The sequence below is a fragment of the Manis javanica genome, chromosome 9 (assembly GCF_040802235.1).
Source record: "Manis javanica isolate MJ-LG chromosome 9, MJ_LKY, whole genome shotgun sequence".
NCBI lineage: Eukaryota > Metazoa > Chordata > Mammalia > Pholidota > Manidae > Manis > Manis javanica.
The window spans coordinates 118,754,469-118,773,572 of NC_133164.1; the positions used below are offsets into that span (position 1 = coordinate 118,754,469).

The 19,104-nt window shown below is 38.5% G+C and overlaps 1 protein-coding gene across 3 annotated transcripts in view; it reads right to left on the minus strand.

The window, feature by feature from the left end:
- The window catches only part of RTTN (rotatin), a 130,317-nt gene extending 111,218 nt beyond the window's left edge, over window positions 1-19,099 (minus strand). For 2 of the 3 annotated variants that reach the window (XM_037000755.2, XM_073213206.1), the window contains exons 1-10: window positions 18,947-19,099; window positions 18,449-18,636; window positions 17,425-17,602; window positions 15,748-15,837; window positions 13,636-13,726; window positions 12,191-12,305; window positions 11,069-11,219; window positions 9,239-9,404; window positions 7,383-7,564; window positions 5,384-5,499 (exon numbers count right to left, since the gene is read on the minus strand). In XM_037000755.2, the coding sequence (XP_036856650.2) occupies window positions 5,384-5,499; window positions 7,383-7,564; window positions 9,239-9,404; window positions 11,069-11,219; window positions 12,191-12,305; window positions 13,636-13,726; window positions 15,748-15,837; window positions 17,425-17,602; window positions 18,449-18,636; window positions 18,947-18,977 (1,308 nt within the window). In that variant the 5' untranslated portion in view covers window positions 18,978-19,099. The other variant, XR_012121272.1, reaches the window with a different exon arrangement.
- Window positions 19,100-19,104: the final 5 nt, after the last annotated feature.

A 19,104-nucleotide genomic window follows, 5' to 3' on the forward strand; every position in this document is an offset into this window, starting at 1 on the left:
ATAAATAGATTAAAAAAATGTGGTTTGTTGTACATACATACAATGAAATATTATTCAGACTTAAAAAAGGAATGGCACATGTCACAACATGAATGAGCCTTGAAAACATTACACAAAGTAAAATAAGCCAGATGCAAAAAGACAAACAGCATATGGCTCTATTTACATGAGGCACCTAGAACAGCCGACACAAAAAGAAAGAGAAGCAGAATGGCGGCAGCCAGGGGCTGGGGCAGAGGGGGAACAGGGAGGTATAGGGTTTCCATTTAGGATGACGAAAAAAGTTTTGGAGCTAATGGTGATGACTATACAACAATGTAAATATACTTTATGCCACTAAATAATACACTCAAAAAGGGGTTAAAATGGTAAATTTTATGTTATGTATATTTTACCACAAAAAAATAACATCAAGAAGTAACCATTTTTTGTTACTCACGTAGGTCATTTTATAAATTTAAGTTTAAAATAAACACAAATAAAATTAAAAGTATGATGACTTCCAAGTCAGTGCAGAATTAAAAGGAAGACAAAACTATTTATATAGTTAAAAAAGAAAGTAAATAGAGGAGAGCAAAAACTTCTGAGAAGACCAAGCAACCTGTACTACAAAAACTCTAATTTCTTTTCCTATAAGTGAAATATGATTTCTGAAGTAAAAAACAAAAATAATACATATGCATAAAAAAGACATCTTCATCTTTGTGCAAAAATGTTAAAAATTAAATGTGTGGTGAAATACAGACAAAAAAATCTATGAAATATGAATAATGAACAATTCAGGGCAAAAAAAACTGGATAAAAGGGGATAATTTTCTATTGATAAAATGTATAATTAAGAGTAAAGACCCAATATGAATGAGTCTTTGTATTATGAATAACATATATTATCAAACAAAACCTGTTACGAAAATGAAGATGGATTTACAGGTTTTAATTCTGTCCTTTGGAACTTAATAAATACATATAAACTTTGAATATTTCAAAGAATACAACTCTTCAAATTACCAAGGAATATAGACAAATATTAACCATTTACTTAACTGAAAAGAAAACTTCAACATATATTTAAGGCTTTATTCTCTAATCCCAACGAAATAAAATGAAAAATTAATAAAAATTTAAACCAAAAGTAGGACAACCCTTACAAAATTTAAACAGAAAAATTAATAGCCATTGTATTAATAACTACAGGTCTAGAGAAAACAAATTAGAAACACTGCAACAGTCTTATTATACTGACAGGCAATTCTTCCACACAGTATTAAAATAGTACTTTTATATATAAAACAACACACCTGTTACTCAAGATTAACTCTGACAATTTACAATTTAAATCAATAAACATATTTCAGATCTCAGCATTGTAGGGCATTTTCTAAACATCTATTTACTTGTGAAATCACTTCAAATAACCCTAAAAATTCTAACGATGAATTGAGTGTTCTCAAAATAGTACAAAAAGGAAGTACTATAAGAATCAGTCCTGTGATTTTCACTATTTCCAGCATTTCTTCTAAGTAAAAGAAATGGACTTTTTAAATAATGTTTTTCTTTTTTAAAAAGGGTTGAAAACAATAATAACTGGTCTACAGTTTTAGTTCATTGGGCTAAAAATGTTTAAATAGCTGTGAAGTAGTTGATGGGGAGGAAAGCCCATTTTCAGAGGATATTCATAAGCTTCTACAAGAGAAGGAACAGAAATAAAATAGCAGATTAGCAAAATATTCTAAATGCTCTCAATAAAACTGAATTTATAGTACAAACACAATTTCTTCCCTATCTGCACACTATAAAACAGGCTGTCAATTCTATAAAGCATCTGACATAAGCAACTGGTAAGGGCACCCCATTTGCTTCCATCTCATGCCCCCCACGCCCCTTCCACGCTGCAGCCCTTCCACAGCATGCAACCCTCAGCAGGCGCTGCCCTCTGCAGATCAAGCCCATCTGCTTCAGAATGGCAGCCAGACTAGCGGACAGCACAGAGAAGGCTCAAGGAGCAGGTCCTCTGCACTCACCGGCCTCTCTCCCACCCCTTCCACCGCAGGTTATGCTAGCTTCTTGCATCCCCCACTAGCCCTACCCTTCATCCCCCCGTCAGCACTACCCACTACTCCTCCCTGTCCATCTTTTCCTCTCTGCCAGATAAGAAACCCCTCCTTTATTTGCTTAGCCAAATCACACTCAGAATTTAAGACTCAGTTCAGTCACGATTCACAAAGAGCCCTCCCTCAGATCCCAAGTTGCGAGCACTCTCCAAGCATCCTTCACAATAAAACATGATTAAAAACAGAATCTTAAGTAACCTTCAAAAAGAAACTTGCCTCCGTTGCCTCATCTGTAAAATAAGTTATCTAGCTTACAGGGTCGTAATGATCACATGACTTCATAAACAGAGTGCTTAAATAGCATCCACCATAGAATACGTGCTGTACTTTAACTATTAGTCAGTCCTCTGTGCTCACCTCTGTTTTACTAGTGTCACCGTAAAAGTATAGATTTTCCATTAGGAGTGAAAAGAACTGTCTCTTACTCATCTTGTGGGCCCAGTGCCTAGCACATAACAAGCAATCAAGAATTGTTTGGTGAGCTAAAATAACTGTTTCTGGGCTGGTGACGGTCACGGGGAAGGCATATGCTAAACAGAGCCCCCACTCACACAGCTATGAACTCACAGTCCGGTTCCGCCACCCTCATGGAACCCTTACTGGATACAAAGCCCTTCCCTCACTCTTTCACAACCCTCTCAGCCCCTCCGGAACAGCCAGCAGTCCTTCCAAGACGCCTAGGTAACTGAAGTAAGCAGCTCACAGCAGGTCAGACGAGAATTGAGAGGCTGAGTCATAAAGAAGAAGAAACTGTTTTCCTGACGTTGCAGTACCAGCAGTGGCAGAGGAAAGGCAAGGAACCAACAGGAGATGGCCTTAGGGGGCTGGGGTTACCCCGCATGAGCGGAAGATCCTTACTCCTTGAACTTAACTTACCACACGATGAAGTCAAAAACAGATGACGTCATAGGGAAGCGAAAAAAATCTGAGGTCAACCTAACTTTTACAAGTGCTTACCAATAAAGTTTTTATTTTAACAAAATATAATGATTTCAGTGAAAATATTTCTTTTTTTTTACTTCAAGGGAAATAAAAATATTCAGTTTCGGGGGGGAATTTTTTGACTACGCTTACACAAACTGAGGAATGGAATTTTAGACATGACTGCTATTAGCATTATTTGGAAAGATCTAGAGATTTGCTTATATATCCTCAGGTATTTAATTTCTGAATTGACAACAACATATTTTTTATTTTGTTCCTTTAATAACTCAACAAAGATGCTGCTTCTACCTTTCTTTTTAAACTTGATAAAAGTAGAGACATTAAGAAACTCTAATTGTTTGCTTCTATTAATAAATAGCCAAAGGAATGAGATTTTCCCTAGATGCATTTATTCCTTCAAACAAGTAAAAGGAAATCAAATATAACTTCAAGCAGTACTGTTTTATTTAACATTTCTAACATACCAATTGGAACTTGTACAGCATATGTAACCTTTAAAGTAAAAATAATTCATTGAATCATAAAAGATCTGCAGCCAAAGTTAAAAGTGAATGACTAACTTCTACAGATAAATGTTCTGGCCAAGAAAATTTAAGTTAATTTAAGAAGCAACTGATAAAACATTCTTCACACTTCTAAAGGAAAAAAAAAATCACTTGTTGAAAACCTTCAATATGTGAAAATCTTCTAAAAGTACTACCAAGTAGTGTGCTAACCTTAAAGACTGAAAAAAAAAACAAAACTAAGATTAAGAACTCTTATCCCAATTTTTAAGATAAAAAAATTGAAGGACTTGAAATTATATACCTATCGTAAAATATTTGTTTCTCGTTTCATAAGATTTGTGTTATTTTTTAAAAAGTAGGTTTTTCACACACAGGTATTAGTATTAACATTGTTATTTTATTTTTTATGTTCTAACCTCTATTAACAGGATTTCAGGCAGCCTTTAGAAGTTTAATGAAACACAGATCTAGGTCAAAATAACATAAAGAGAAAAAAATTGCTAACTATGAGAATCAATATATATTTTTATGATTAATAAATTTTGCTTCACTTCTCAGACAAGGCAAGCAAAAAAAAAAACAGAAATGAGTTACCAATTTACATAACAGAAGAGATAGAACACCATTTGAGGAAAGTAAGCTTATGAGATGACAACTTCAAAATAAGACATAAAATGACAAATGGTTTATGACATATTGAAACACAAAACAGCATATGGTTTCCAAATACTCTGGTGATTCACAGATCTCTTAAATATCATGTGTAATATGATCTTCCTGAGGCTCTTGTACATATGTTAATTACTCATGAAAAAATTACTACCAAAATACATCTTCCAAAAAACTAAAATACATGGCCATACTCTCCAAAATCATCCTCCCCGCTGAAAAACTTGAATTAGCAATTATGTCCATTAATAGGAGACTGGATGAATAAACACAACACAAAACACTTGCAGTCTATAAAAAATACAAAGATCTTCATGTATGGGCATGTATCCTTGAATCGTAGAAACAAGATGTAAAATCATAAATGCATATATATCACCTTCTATATAAGATATGAGGGGGAATAAGAATCTACATACTTACTTGCATTTGCAAAAACTAAAATAAAAATGAAACATATAAACCAAAGAACAGGATGGCAGGGAGATATATCTGAGCTAATTTTTATGAAGAGAAAACAATCCCCAAAAGCAAAATCAAACTGAAACAAATCTGTATAATGAATTTGTAACAGAAAAAAGAATTCTCTCAAGTGACTTTAAGATATAGTATTTTGACTCTAGTATATTCTTAGTGAGATTTAGTCTGAGTCAAAAAGAACTGCAATGAACTCTTGAACTTTATTACTGGCCATAGTGATACTAAAATTGCTATTTTGAATTTACTGTGCACTCAAGCTGAAAGCTACTAAGCGATTACATTGAGATTGCTAAGAATAAAGACTTTCTATGAGCAACAGTACAACCAGGAACAAAGAAATACATTTTTTAAATCAGAAAAACAGCAATCTGAACTCGTGATTTTTTTTAAAAATATATACTTCCTAGTAATATCACAGAAAGGACGAGTGAAATCACTGTAACTCTAACACCCCTAATGGCCCATTTTGAGTCTCTTTGAGTGCATTCCTCCATTAAAGTATCTCTGGAGAAACAGCCTGTTCCATACTATGCACAAAACATGGCTGGGACATACTGTGTCCTAAAGAAAGCTTTCAAAGACGAATGAGACAATGAAGTCAGCTTAAAAGGATCAAAATATAATAAATACTAATACTATTACCCATATCCCAAGGAAAATACTAATTCTCACCATATCTATAGCAAAAAGGCTGCTGTCATCCCAGATATCTGCTGAAATTGCCTCACTGGTAAGTATCATATCCTCTGCAAGCAATTCCAGAACTCTTATGATCATCTGTCTACTACCTAAGAATACAAATAGGAAAGAGAGAAGGGAAAAAAGTTAGCTTTCAAATAAACAGCTGAATATCACACTGCTCAATCCTCTAGTTGGTTATGCCACCAAACTCATATTTCTCTTTTATTTTTTTGATATTTTTAGAATTGTTGAAAGAAATGAATAGGAAAGCTGCAATCTACAATCACCATTAAAGACTTCTGTTTCAATCATAATACTATTTAACTACAACAAATCAAATAGGTTCGTAAGTGAAAAAATATACCCAAGAAGAGAGTAGCAAAATCAAACTGAAAGTACTATGAGATACATTAAAATGATTTTCCAAATTCAGAGACCATCTATGTTACATGTAATATGCAACAAAGTAAGTTTAGAAAATGCTAATAATTTTATGTAGTATTAGTAGGCTTAGGACTTGTCATAACTTAGTATTTCCCCCACACAAGTTGCCTGGAAAGCTGAGCTTGGCTAGACTAACTGAAAGAACAAATGTCCATGCTGGTGTTTGCTGAAGAAACTTCAAGAAATTCCACATGCAACAGGTTCTTAAGCCTACACCCACCTTAGGACTCTAAAAATTAAACTCCAAAAGAAACTGTGCTGTCAGAGTCACACCCCCAAAGCAATCTCCTTTCCCCAAAGAGCCAGAATATCAAAGGAATTCCACCATCTGTAATTCTAAGTGAGGTGAACATTCAATCAAGATTTTTCTGTCCCACATACCAGAGGTCACCTTCTAATGAATAAAGGACAAACTACCAGCTCATAAGGGTCTAGGTTAATTGCTTCATTAGAACAGCTGAAGCAAGTCCTCCTAGAAATCTCTTATAATATTGAGCAACTACAAATTATGTACTAATTTACCACAAAAGGGCAGGAGAACATTTAGAAAATTTACGTACAAAGACACAGCTTTATAATAATCAATCTGACCTTTCACAGCAAATTAAGGTTAAATGCAAAATCATTTAATTTAGAACTCTTCTTCTCAGACGTGCATATAAACATATATCCTTTATGAGGCCAAAGTTCAGATCTTCCTTCATTTCACGTTCTAGAACATGTAACATGTACTCCTAACTCCCAGAAGCAGTTATTCGGTCAGTGAGAAGCTATGGTCTACAGCTTTCCTCAGAATACAAAAATTTTGAATGTTTCCAAAATACATGGTTACTTCCTGCTTTCCTTCCCATCGCCTGCAAGCAGGCAAAAAATAGTCTTAAATTACACTGAAAGAACCATTAACACAGGAAAGATCTTTTAGTCAGCCAGTGTAAACCAAAACAGCACATCTTCTTTTCTTTGAAATTAAGTTAACCGAGCACTTTTGAGAGAAAATGTAAGTCAAGAATCTTTGGGTCTTTTGAGTTTCTTGGTGGTTTTATGTTTTTTGGGTTTGTTTGTTTTAAGATAAAGAAATTACTACAAAGGTAAGAATCCAGTTTTAGGTTTATGTTTGTTTTTTGCATGTTTCATAGCTTAAGTAAGAACTAAATGGAAAGAGTGAACAAGTGAGAGCAACTCAAAAAGCCAAAGGTTATTTTGCCCTGCTCTTCATGCCAGTCCACCTTCTCAAACTTACTCCAGGTGCACTGTCCCTTCAGGGCTTACATCCAACACAGCCAGAGAGAAGTGCGAGCCTATGCAACAAACACCCCCAAGCGAAAAGGGGACACCCTACTGAAGAGCGCTCCCTGGCAGCCACGGTTAATCAGGAGACAACAAAGACCTTAATAAGTTCTGAAGTATTTGCATCCCAAAGAGAAATACAGATTCTAAAGTTCCTAACACAGAGAGAAGGGGAAAAAAAGAAAAATAAGAGTCTGAGAAAATAGAGAAAACAAACACAACTTATGTAAAAAGAACTGTGACTTCAAATACAACTAACCTGTTCTTAAGAGAGGAACTGCTGATTCCAGAATGGAGACACAGAAGTGGGGGAGGCTGAGCTGCTGGAATTGCAGTTCCAGCGGGTCTTCAGCTTCCAGCTCCGGCAGGTCTACGTGGGCCACATCCAGAGGGGAAGGGCCCGGTCCCCCGGAGTTTATGTGAACATGACTACTACTTCCACTGTAAAATGAACAAACGGTAGGCCTTGAATACGGAACAGCCAGCCCACAAGCAGATGCCCCGCATTACATGTGCCCCGCATACTACGAGCCTCCCACTGGACACACTATATTGCTTCATGACACAATTCTGGTCAGATTTGTAGGAACGTTGACAAATTTGACATTAAATTCCATAAAGATGGGTCATAATCATGAATGACTCCAAAAACGCATTTATATTTTGCTTTTCAAACTGATGTTCTTGAAATGTGTCAACTTCTTAGAGTGGCAATCAACATTAGCACTAATAACCCATTCATTTCTACAGGAAAACAAGCAGATTCATAGCAAAGTTCTTCTGTAATCAACTTATAAAGGCAAAACTAAATATTTTACACAGTTTCCTAGGTTTTCTGTGATTTTCACCAAACGTTCTAAGTCAGCCAATGTTAGCAACTGAAGAATGTTAGAAAACACCAGAAAAATATATCAGTACACCAAACATTCCAAATTAGGGAAATGGGCTGAGTTTTTCTCAGCCTCTAAAAGGCCCCGTGGGGGAGTTGCTCCCTTAGGAGGGCAAATTCATCAGCATGGAGCACACAGATACAGCTCAGAGGATGAGGCAGATGGCCTTGTAAGAGTAAAGGGAAAAGCTGCGCCGATCAGCCCGAGCCGCCGCAGGAAGCGCAGGAGCGCAGGCTCTCGGGCCGCGCTGCCCGAAGCCCTGGCCTGCTCCTCACCAGCTGTACACGCCAGGGAGAGGCTCGCAGCCTCTCCAAACCTCAGGTTCTTCTGTAAAACAATGACGACAATAACACCAATCTTATTATCGGCCTGCCACAAGAACAAAGGCCAAAGGCTCATGCACACTAGACACCCCACCGAGGCCACAGCAAACACGGACCGGCGTTAGCCTGAAGTAGCCGCGTCAGGAGGAGACACCCCAGCAGCAAACAAGCGCTCATCTTCCTGAGCATTTATGAGAATGGCACTAAAAGAGAGACTAAGGTATTTTTAAGAGACTTACAGCCTAAGGATGAGGAAACAAATACCATGCAATTACCTTTAAGAAAATTTGATACCTAAAAATCTGTAATTATGCAAATAAGTGAACTACCATAATTGTGCACCTTGAAGAAGTCTATGTTCCATAGATTCTCCAAATCATTCCTTTTAATGGTAAACACTGATGCACTTAAATTATAATCCAACTTAAAAAATGGGTTTAAAACATTATCAAAATATGTTTTATGTCATTATCAAAGTATGTTTTATGTCATTTAAAGCTAGGGTTTGGAATTAGATCACATTCCACTTATGGCTAGTAAGAACAACTGAGTGGGTCAGAACCATGTTTCTTTTTTTAATGAAACAGAAAGGAAGAGAAAATAGAGTTCACTGTACAGCACAGCGAAGCAGAATACTATTTTGTGAACACACATACACAGGCACACACATATGTACACACATGAATACACACGCACACACACCTACAGTATCTACCTGTGTACTGAGTTGCAATGCAGTATTTACTTCGCACTCTGGGTCATGGGCAAAAAAGCCTAAAAGCCACTAGTGTAACACAAGGCCGATACCTATGGCAATGTTTCAAAAGAGGAGACAGAAAAATAATGCTCTCCTTCTGAAATTAGAACATACACTCAAGTTAACCAGGCTTTTCTCCAGTTACCTGGAAGACACTGCATCCCAGTCCTGGCCGTCTCCTCTGGGTCGCTGGCCTGTGCGTCCAACCACAGAAGGCCGGGGACTACTGCTTCCTGGAGAAGGATTCTGGGAATGATGAATAACTCTCATTTCATGACAGTAAGATAAAGAAGAATTTTGGGAAACTGTATCTAGGGGAAAAAAAAAGAATAAAATTATCCCTTAGTAGAGACAGATTACTGATTATGTTGTATGTGTGTTTCATTCTTCCAAAAAAACATTTAACAAAACTAAGATAGTAGAAATTAAGATAGTAGCTTCTACGGGGTAAAAATAAAAGTCACTTTTCTGCAAGTATTCATTCACTTAGCACATTTAGGTTTATATCTAACTGACCTGATTATATGGAACCTTCTAGCCAACATTATTTATGAAAACATTAGCGAGTGCTAAAGCAGAACACCAGATATGCACTCCCTTGCCTAAACCTCTCCAAGAAAGCCTACCTCAAACCATATGCAAAAAGTAACTCAAAATGGATCAACAACTTAAATATGAGAGTTAATACCATAGCTATTAGTAGAAAACACTGGAGTAAATATTCATGACCTTGGACTTGGCGATGAATTCTTCAATACAATACCAAAAGCACAAACAATCAAAGAAAACACATAAAAATTAGACTTCATCAAAAATTAAAAACTTTGGTGCCTCAAAGGACATTATCAAGAAAGTGACAACCTACAGAATGGGAGAAAATATTTGCAAGTCATATCTGATGAGGACTTAATAACCAGGACACATAAAGACCTCCTAAAACTCACCCTCCAGGTCTCTCCCTGAGAGGCTTCCCCTGACCACCCTGTCCAAGGAACCCCACTGCCCCGGCCATGTTCCATCACACCACCCTTATTTTCCTTCAAGAACTTCTCCTGATCTGAAACAAACTTGCTTATTTGTTTATTACCTGTCCCCAACCTTCTAAAATAGAAGCTCATAAGGGCTGGAACCTTATCTATTCATGGTTACAGCCCCAAAGACCAGAATATCAGCTGACATACAGTAATTGATAAATAAATATTTAATACATAAATAAATATTCAGAAATATCAATTATTTCATCAACATTATTACTCATTTTGTGATGAAATGTATCTACAGCTCTCTAGCGTCAATGAGGACATCTCATCCATTCTGAGATCTATTATAAAGCTAATATCTAGCATAAATTCAAGTAGCACAGGATCAGTGAAACTCTCAACAAAACAGTGATTAACTGTGAAGCATGAGGACAAATCAATGTAACTTAGTAACTGACTTCCGATGCATACTGTGGAAGTGCCGAGAAATCCTCAATTGTAAATACCACCGTGACAAAGCAGTCAGTACTCCATTCGGCCATTAGGTGGTGCTTTTTCCCTGTAAAGTCTGGCACTGCTCTCCTGTACTAACACTCCAACTACACCACAAGTTGCATAAAAAGTTTCCATAAAATACAAATTGGTATTTTTCAAACCTATATACAACTTGCTAAAATGCCCAAAGCCCCACATGAAAACTGGACATAGAATCCCAGTCCCGAGCTTCCACCAATACTCTGTGTCTCTGTACACCTGGGAGAAAGGAAACACTTTGCAGAGGTCCCTTACCAAACAAAACAAAAAGAAAGAGATGATGGGATCCTGAGGGGTCTGTCACTGACAGTTTGCTTTCAGAGGTTATAATCTGACTATGCTTAGGAATGGGGAGTGTATGTCCTCAAAGTGTACAGCCAGGGAGCCTCACAGGAAGTCTGGGGGGAGTGGGGATTCTCAGAGGAATCTGCCAATACCGCCAGTGACTAATGAATAAATACCTTGTTTGCTAGAGAAAAAACCTGGATCTCGGTGAAAATTAAGTCTGTTTCTTAAATACGTGCACAGCTGCTGCAAGCAGGACACCGACTGTAACACCAGGCGATGCTTCCCATCGCCTCCAAAGGGCAGCTTCAACAGAGATAGAAGGCTCTGAAATAGGTAACAGCAAAGAAAATGGTCAAGGGAACAAGTGCGCAACTTTAAAGGATGCAGAACTTAAGAGAGGTCAAATGAGCCCTCAAAGGGATAAAGTCAGTTGCTAAATATAAGACATAAGAAACAGAAATGGGCAAAACTGACTTAGCATAATGCAAGACAGTGGGGCAAAATAAGATAATAAACTTTAACTAGAATAGTCAGTGTTTCTTATATCTAAAATCTGTTAGCTGAGTACCTATTCTCAGAGAAGACAGGAGTTATTCCCCATCCAGGGCATTAAGTTACACAGGGATTATTAAAAATCACAGCAAGCCTTCTACATTTCAAACAGCTAAATCAATTTTACACTTGTAGGTAATTAACAGCCCTTCCTTCACTATCATTTGACAACAGTATATGTTAGTAGTTGCCATTCAGGGCTGTCCATTCCAGCCATGACTGTGGAGCAAGGTTGCTGTGGCAGCACGAGATATATAGATGTGCATGATCCCAATCTCTCCACTATGCAAGCAATAGACTAGACTGCAAAGAATCTATCTTGCTCACTACTACCACAGTTCCCCAGTGTCTAGCACTGTGCCTTAGACATACTAGATACTCGGAAAGTGACAATGTTCTGGCCGTTAAGAAAGGTTACTGCTGCCCAACCTCAATTTTCAGCCTATACTACCTTGTAGGCGAGGCGACCCTATACTACCCTACATGACCCTTGTAGGAAATGGCCAATTCAAGTGCTCAAACTGGACTGTGTGTGTTGAATGAGACTACCTCCTATAAGAAGAACTATCAGTTTCCAAATAAATTAGAGAATAAGTAGCCAAATTTGGTTTAAATAACCAAATACTTCATTTATTTAAATGTAGTCATGCACATCTTCTTTCCAAAGACTTCTACTCTGCAAAATGTTTCATTGTAAAAAGTTCTCTTTTTCAAAATCTAAAATGATTACAGATGTTACCCACCTGAACAATTTTTGGCCTTTGAAGGAAAATCTCAGCAGGAAAATCTTGCATGATAACATCCTTCAACAGCTCACAGGTATTCCAGATTAAAGTGTGGTTACTACTTCTCAAAGAGCTACAAAATACAGTATTACTTACTTTTTACAAGTTATCTATTTCAGATTCTAAGTAACCTAGAAGCAAAAGGACCCGATTCACAGGCCCTCAGGTCAGCCTTTCCCCTAATCAATAAACAACTCAGGGAGGCGCGTCCTCCACCTGCCTGTATCCGGCACTATGCAATTGGGTGCCAACTTCGTATGCCCCTCTAGACCCTCCTCCAGAGCAGGGACTACATGGTGTCCACCACCATATGCCCAGACTGTGTCACATGACACTACAAAATGAGATCAGTGAGGTCAAAGGGCACAGAAGTCAGTGAAATCTGCTAAATGAATGATGAGATAAGAGAAAAAAATAATAGTAAATACCAAGTTAAATTCTAGGAATCAGATTCCTTACTGCTCTTCCTAACCAAGGCGAATCAAGCTGGGACTCCCCTCTTATCCCAAACAGAGGACACCCCTCAGCTTCTCAGACAGTGTTTGCCCTTCCAGGTATGCAGAAGCCGTTCACCTTCCATCCCAGGGAACCAAACCCCCCCCTCAGCCCAGCTCCGGTGCACCGTCACCACCCGGAGGTACGCACTAGAAACCATGCCTCTTCCTCAGGGAAGGTTTCAACGCTGACAGATCAAAACCATGCTTTGCGCCCTTCGCGTGTCCATACTGCCTCACCAATATGTTGTTCTAAGGGAATTTACTGATGCTTGCAAGTGCCATCATTCAAATCATTTAACAGCATCTGCCTGCACCTGGCCCAAACTCAAGCAAGTTGATTTTTATTTACCAGATTCTCACCAAAAAAGACAGGTGACTCATTTGTTAATGTTGCATTCACTGAAAATACAGTTTCAGCAAAAAATGAAAGTAAACATTAAAATACTCTCCAAACTTCTGTACATGGGCTACCTACTTTTGGGAGTAATGACCAATTAATATACATGACATAAGATTAGATAAGTGGTCCCCAACCTTTTCCTAACAGAGCCCAGGTTTTGAAATATAGTGTCTTCTACAAAGAGTGTATTTATATTTAATTTTTCCATTTTTATTAACCAAGAGCATAAGCAATGGCCAATCAGAAAATCTGGTCAATACAAGATGTCTCACATCACCAAGGAGTACAGAAGGTTCCAACCAGAAAAGAAACCTGACGTGTCGGCTGATTGAAGGCAAGGGATTTTCTGGCTTGCTTCACACATTCTGGCATCATTCACACATTCCCACCACTACCTTTCACAGCCACTTAGTATCTTTTTTACCTGGTGAAAAGAAAACATAATAACTACCAGAGTTAATGGCTATAAATGAACCCAAATACCTTAAATGCGTCAGGCACTGTACCTTTCATTGGAGGAGAGAACATGTCTGTCTGTCGTGGTCAAGGGGAGCCAAGGAAATGTAGAAAACCGCAAACACTTCACAGTCTGATTTACTGTTAATGGAATATAGGAAAATTTAAGGAATCAAAGAAGACAATGTTGACAGTTTTAAGAGTAAGGCTTCACCTTTAAAACAAGTCCCCAAATAAAGTTACATCTGACAGTAACCTGAAGTCTAGGAAATACAGTCAGCTGCAAATTTGTTCCCTCACAAAATAAATAACAAAACTCTCTTTTCATAATTTACATAGAACTCATAGATTATTAGAAAACAAATCAATATTGAATGACATTAAGTGTTCCAATTACATTTTCTATTTTGCCCTGTGACTAACCACAACATAGAACTTAAACAGAACATAAAAGGAAGAGGTATTTGGAAATCTTTAGTTGTAAAAATTTAAAGTGATATAAACGTAATAATATACTATAATTAGTCAAGTTCAAATATCCTAAATGGTGTTAGATGTTTAAATCTCTTTGCAGATGACTTGGAGACCATAAGGCTGAAGATCGAGTATCAGCGCTCAAACAAGACTGAAAGAAACCCGAGAAGCCACACAATTCTAAACCATCCCCATTCAAATGATTTTTTAACAGATCTTATATCATACAAGTTATATCAACACAGGCCCTTCCAAATGGCAGAGTCTCTGCCCAATGCTTTAAACTGAGCATGGAATCGTTAAATTCAAGTAACAGGATTGTTAGATTCCCAAAGGTAGCACAGTGGCTTCCTTCAAAAGTGCTAACATAAAAGCAGTTTACTTGCTGAGAGAAGAGCAAGAGGTGGGTGGAGGGAAGGAGAGGGCCAGGCTTACACTGCACACATAAAGAGTGTCCCAAATAAGCCACACCACCAATCCACAAACTGCAGCTCACATACAGCATTCCCGCCTCCACTGTCCTCAACGTTTCAACAGCTTCACACAGGCACCTCTCCTCCCCAGCCCTGGAGCCACTCCCCCCCTTCAGAGAACTCCCACTGTCACTCAGCGGCGCTCTCAGCCACAGGCACAAAGAACTACCGTCTCAGGACCAAAGCTCCCTACAAACCTAACGAAACTTCCAGAAAGGAAAGGTAGCGCATTTTAACAGGTGAACAAATTTTCCATAGTTTCTTACGCATGATTCAACCTGAGAGTTTCCATGAAAGCTTTTTAATGAGAGGGCTTCCAAAGTGAGTTACACTGAATACCTCAGACACAACCTTTTCATTTCAACTCCACAGGTGATAAAATGTGAGGTACATGCTTTACACAATCATTCCCTAACTGCATCATGTAGAGCAAAGGATTTAGCCTTTCTAAGCCTCAAGTGTCCTCATCAGGAAAAGGGGGATACTAACAGGTCAATCTCACTGGGACTCCGTGAGGATTCATTCATTCATTCAAAGACTATATACTGAGTGTCTAATGTGTTTGGCATTGCTCACACATTGGGAATAAAGCAGTGTTTGCAGCTATCATTAAGCTTATCATGAGGGAGACAAACAAGAAGTAAATAAACATGTAATTTCAGATCATGATAGTGTTAGAAGAAAGCTCAGCAAAGAAAGTGATCCCTAGCTAGTCCTCAGGAAGGTTTCTCAGGAGGTGGCATGCGAGCAAAGGCCACACACAGCCAGACACAAGAACACCAGGCTGAGACTGAGGGAGAGACTCTGAAACACAACTCTTCAATCAACTGGATGTTGGGGAAAAGGTAAAAGAAGAAACAAAGATGATTCTGAGTCTCTGGCTTGAGTAACTGATGGATGGTACCACTTAGTGAGCTGGAGAATAAGTGAGATGACATATGTCCAGTACAAGGCTCAGTTCCAGACTATGAATCTCTGTTCAATAAGTACCAAGGACGATGGCCGCTGCTACCACCTACCTATACACTCGCTCAAATGCACTCAGCATAACATAAAATTTTACCATTTAGACTGTATCCTAAATTAATTTGAAGAAACTGAACATTCAGTGTGGTCCTGAAACATTCAAGTTTGACCACATGTCTTCGCAACAACGAGGAAAAGCAGTTGACCGATTTATGAGGTCAACAGGCTCTACTCCCTGCGGATACACACCCATTGGCTGGGGAGGCGCTTCCATCTGCTGAAAATTACTTTTGCCTTGAGGAAAATACCCTGTTAAGTTTTCAGGCTGTTGTGGCAATTCTGTAAAAGAAAATAAGTATTACTGTATTACTGATTCATTATTTGTTCAAAGTGAAACTTACTCTTTTAAATATGAATGTTTTCTCTTAAGTTTCTGAATCATTTAGAAAACTAGAAAAATAACCCAGCTTTTTTCTGTGAATAGTCTTGCCTTCCAAGAGGAAAAAAAGAATGCTGAGCCAATTTAGGATTGAGAGGTTCTTCCCCCTCTCTCTTTTACTGTTTAATAAGTTTATTAGAATGAGAATGTCCGCAATGTACATAAAGAGCCTGTTACAAAGTATTTAGTCAAGGATTGTTCATCTCTGCTTCTTAGTCCCTCTCCCTCCTCTTTTACTCCAATTATATAGTTACTGATCACTTTAATTTCCATTAATATCTTTTTTAAAAGCTGTCAGGAGCAAAGGAGCCAAGCACTCTCAGTCCTTCTGATGAGTCTCTGTCACACACAGTTACACAGTCAGCAGTGCAGCTGCAATGAGAATGAAATGAGCAAAAAGCTAAAACCGAATTTTGTAATCTTCTGTTTGCATGCCAATAGTTCCTCATACTAATACAGATAACTACAACTAGACCATACCTCCAATCTCACCTACAAGGAACCAGATTGGAAAATAATAATTTAAGATGCTACTTGAATTGTTACAGCTTAGACAGAAATTATAAACACCTTGTTAAGAATCATAATCACACAAGAACTCTAGGCCAGCAGCTGCGGGAGGTTCTCATTAACGTTAACGCGGAGCGCCACGGCAGCACTGCTGCGTTGGTAGAGATTTGTTCTAACAGATTCAGCAAACAGAAACACTTTTTTATACATTTACTACTCAGTCACATAAATTTCATGGGCATTTTTTTCTTCAGCTCAGATGCCCTGCGTGAGCTATACTATTAAATAACAAGAATACAACAAAAGCAGCCAACGATTCTGTACTGCGTATATGCTGAGCCCTACTCTGAGCACTTCAGAGGAAGTGTCTTGTTTAATCCTCACAACCATTCTGCAAAATATTCCTTTTATTGTCCCAATTTTTGGATGAGAAAACTAAAACCTGGAGGTATGATGTACCTTAGTTAAGTCACACAGCTAGGGACAGAACTGAGACCGGACCCATGTCTCTCTGACTCTGATTTTAACCAGTGTACCATGCATCGTGCATATTGATTTGGAGCCCAACAGAATTCTGAACTAGAGCAAGTCTCATCATGCCCCATAACAACGTGAAGAACACAGTCCAAAAATGCAAGTACAAAACATTTAGAATGAGGTCTGGCACATAATACTGAGTACTTGGTGAAAATTTGTTGTTGTTGGTAAGGAAATAATCTATTAAACTAGTAGATAAATCTCTCACCAAGAGAAAATCACTGGCATCTTCCAGGCCCCTTGACCAAAAAGCAATAAACAGCAACACCCTACTCTGAATAACCATAGGGGAAGGAAAAGGTCGAGCTCACGTCAGTTAACACAAAAAAATAAGTTGATTTTTGTTGTTGTTTTATCTAAGGTCCTTTTCCTTAAAATGGGCCACTACACCCAATATATTTCTATTTTAACAATGCAAACGATTGGTTCCAAAGAGTTACCAGTTGGATTGGTTTGGAAAGATGCAGAAGGTAGTACAGGATCTTCCGAAGGAAGAATAAAAAGTCCATCCAGAATGCCATCAATTTCAGCCTGTAGATTGGGCTCCACATTAGAACGAAGTTTAGATAAAAATTCGACTGCACCCAGATCAAGCAAATGCTGGACTGCTGGGGGATACTGAAATAAGAAGAGAGGCTCAAGAATAAACATAAACATCAGAATCTCTAGACTTTATCTGACAGCCATCAAAACATGAAATTATTTTAGTATACCAGATGTTTCTTTTTTAAACAATAAATTTTATATCAATATACCCAAAAGAAAAGAACTTCCATGAATGGGACAAAGATTTATAGAGGCATACATAGAATACTGATAACACGAGAGAAAAGCACAGACCTGAACACTAGAAATGCACTCTATCAATTCCCACTTTGATTTAGTAAATGGATTACTTCACCCACTGCCTGATCCTATCCTCTCCTACTTGTAACCAGTCAACGGATGCCCAATAACCCCACAGGACTGCAGAGTGATTTACAGTTTTGAAAGTTAAACTTGCACGTTGTCATTGACCCTGATGATTAACTACTCTGAGGAACATAAATCTGAAAAACAGATATGGGAAAAGCAACTTACTTGTGCTGTCTACTAATCGTGGTCTGTAACTTTATCTCAACTATGTTCTCTTTCATCCAGATACATCTAATTTGTTAACATGTTAATAACAGAACATAAAGAAGGGAAAACAGAATGAAAAATCTCAATCTCCAAAGAAGATTCCAAAAATCAGAACACACCAGAATCTCTAAGTCCTGTGTGAGTTCAGAGCACAAGAGAGACAATGCGAGATTCGGCATCATAAATAACAGAAAAGGAAGATGAGCATCCTATACACAGATGAAATAAAAGTCGGTATCTCTGGTGGTTTTAAGTTTATTTTTAACTGTTTAACTTCTCAACAGATGCTACAATTATTTGACTAAGAAACACTCTTCTGATTTTATTTCAAAATGAACCTACCTTAACCAATCTGTTTAACAGGCTCAGAACCTCCTCTTTCATTGGAACGGACGGGAAATTGAACCATTCCAGCAAATGGAGAAAAAGCAGCCTCTCCTGAATCAGATCAGCACAGCAGATTAAGTTGTGCTCAACCTTGCAGAGGATATTTTTGAGAGCGCGTTCCCTGATCTCGGCCAGCTGATGACCTGTCAAAAAAGGACAGCACAAAGCTATTTCCTGACCTCAAAGAGACGCCCACCCGGAATTCACCCTAAAACTCCGTTATTTACGCGGGGATCGGGGTGAAGAACGAAATAAAGCACTTTTTTCACAGAGAGGCCGCTGGAGCATTCGAGAAGCGAACTGCAGAGTTTACACCGAGTCAGAGTTGGGTCCCGGCCAGAACGAAAGGAAGCCGTCGCGGAATGGCCCGGCCTCGAGGACGTGACGCGGCCATTCTCAGCAAGCGGCCACGGCAGGAGGGCGACTCGCGCGAGGAGCTACTCAGACTATTACCGAGTTTCCTGATGAGCCCGGTCAGAACCATCGCGTCCGGCTCAATCAGCCGCCACCGGAGAATTAAACTGCCGCGCCACAGCGTCCAGCCATAATTAGTGTCCCCCTAGAAACCTCGCCAGTCGGACGGCGGGTTCCGCAATGCCGGAGCTAGCCAC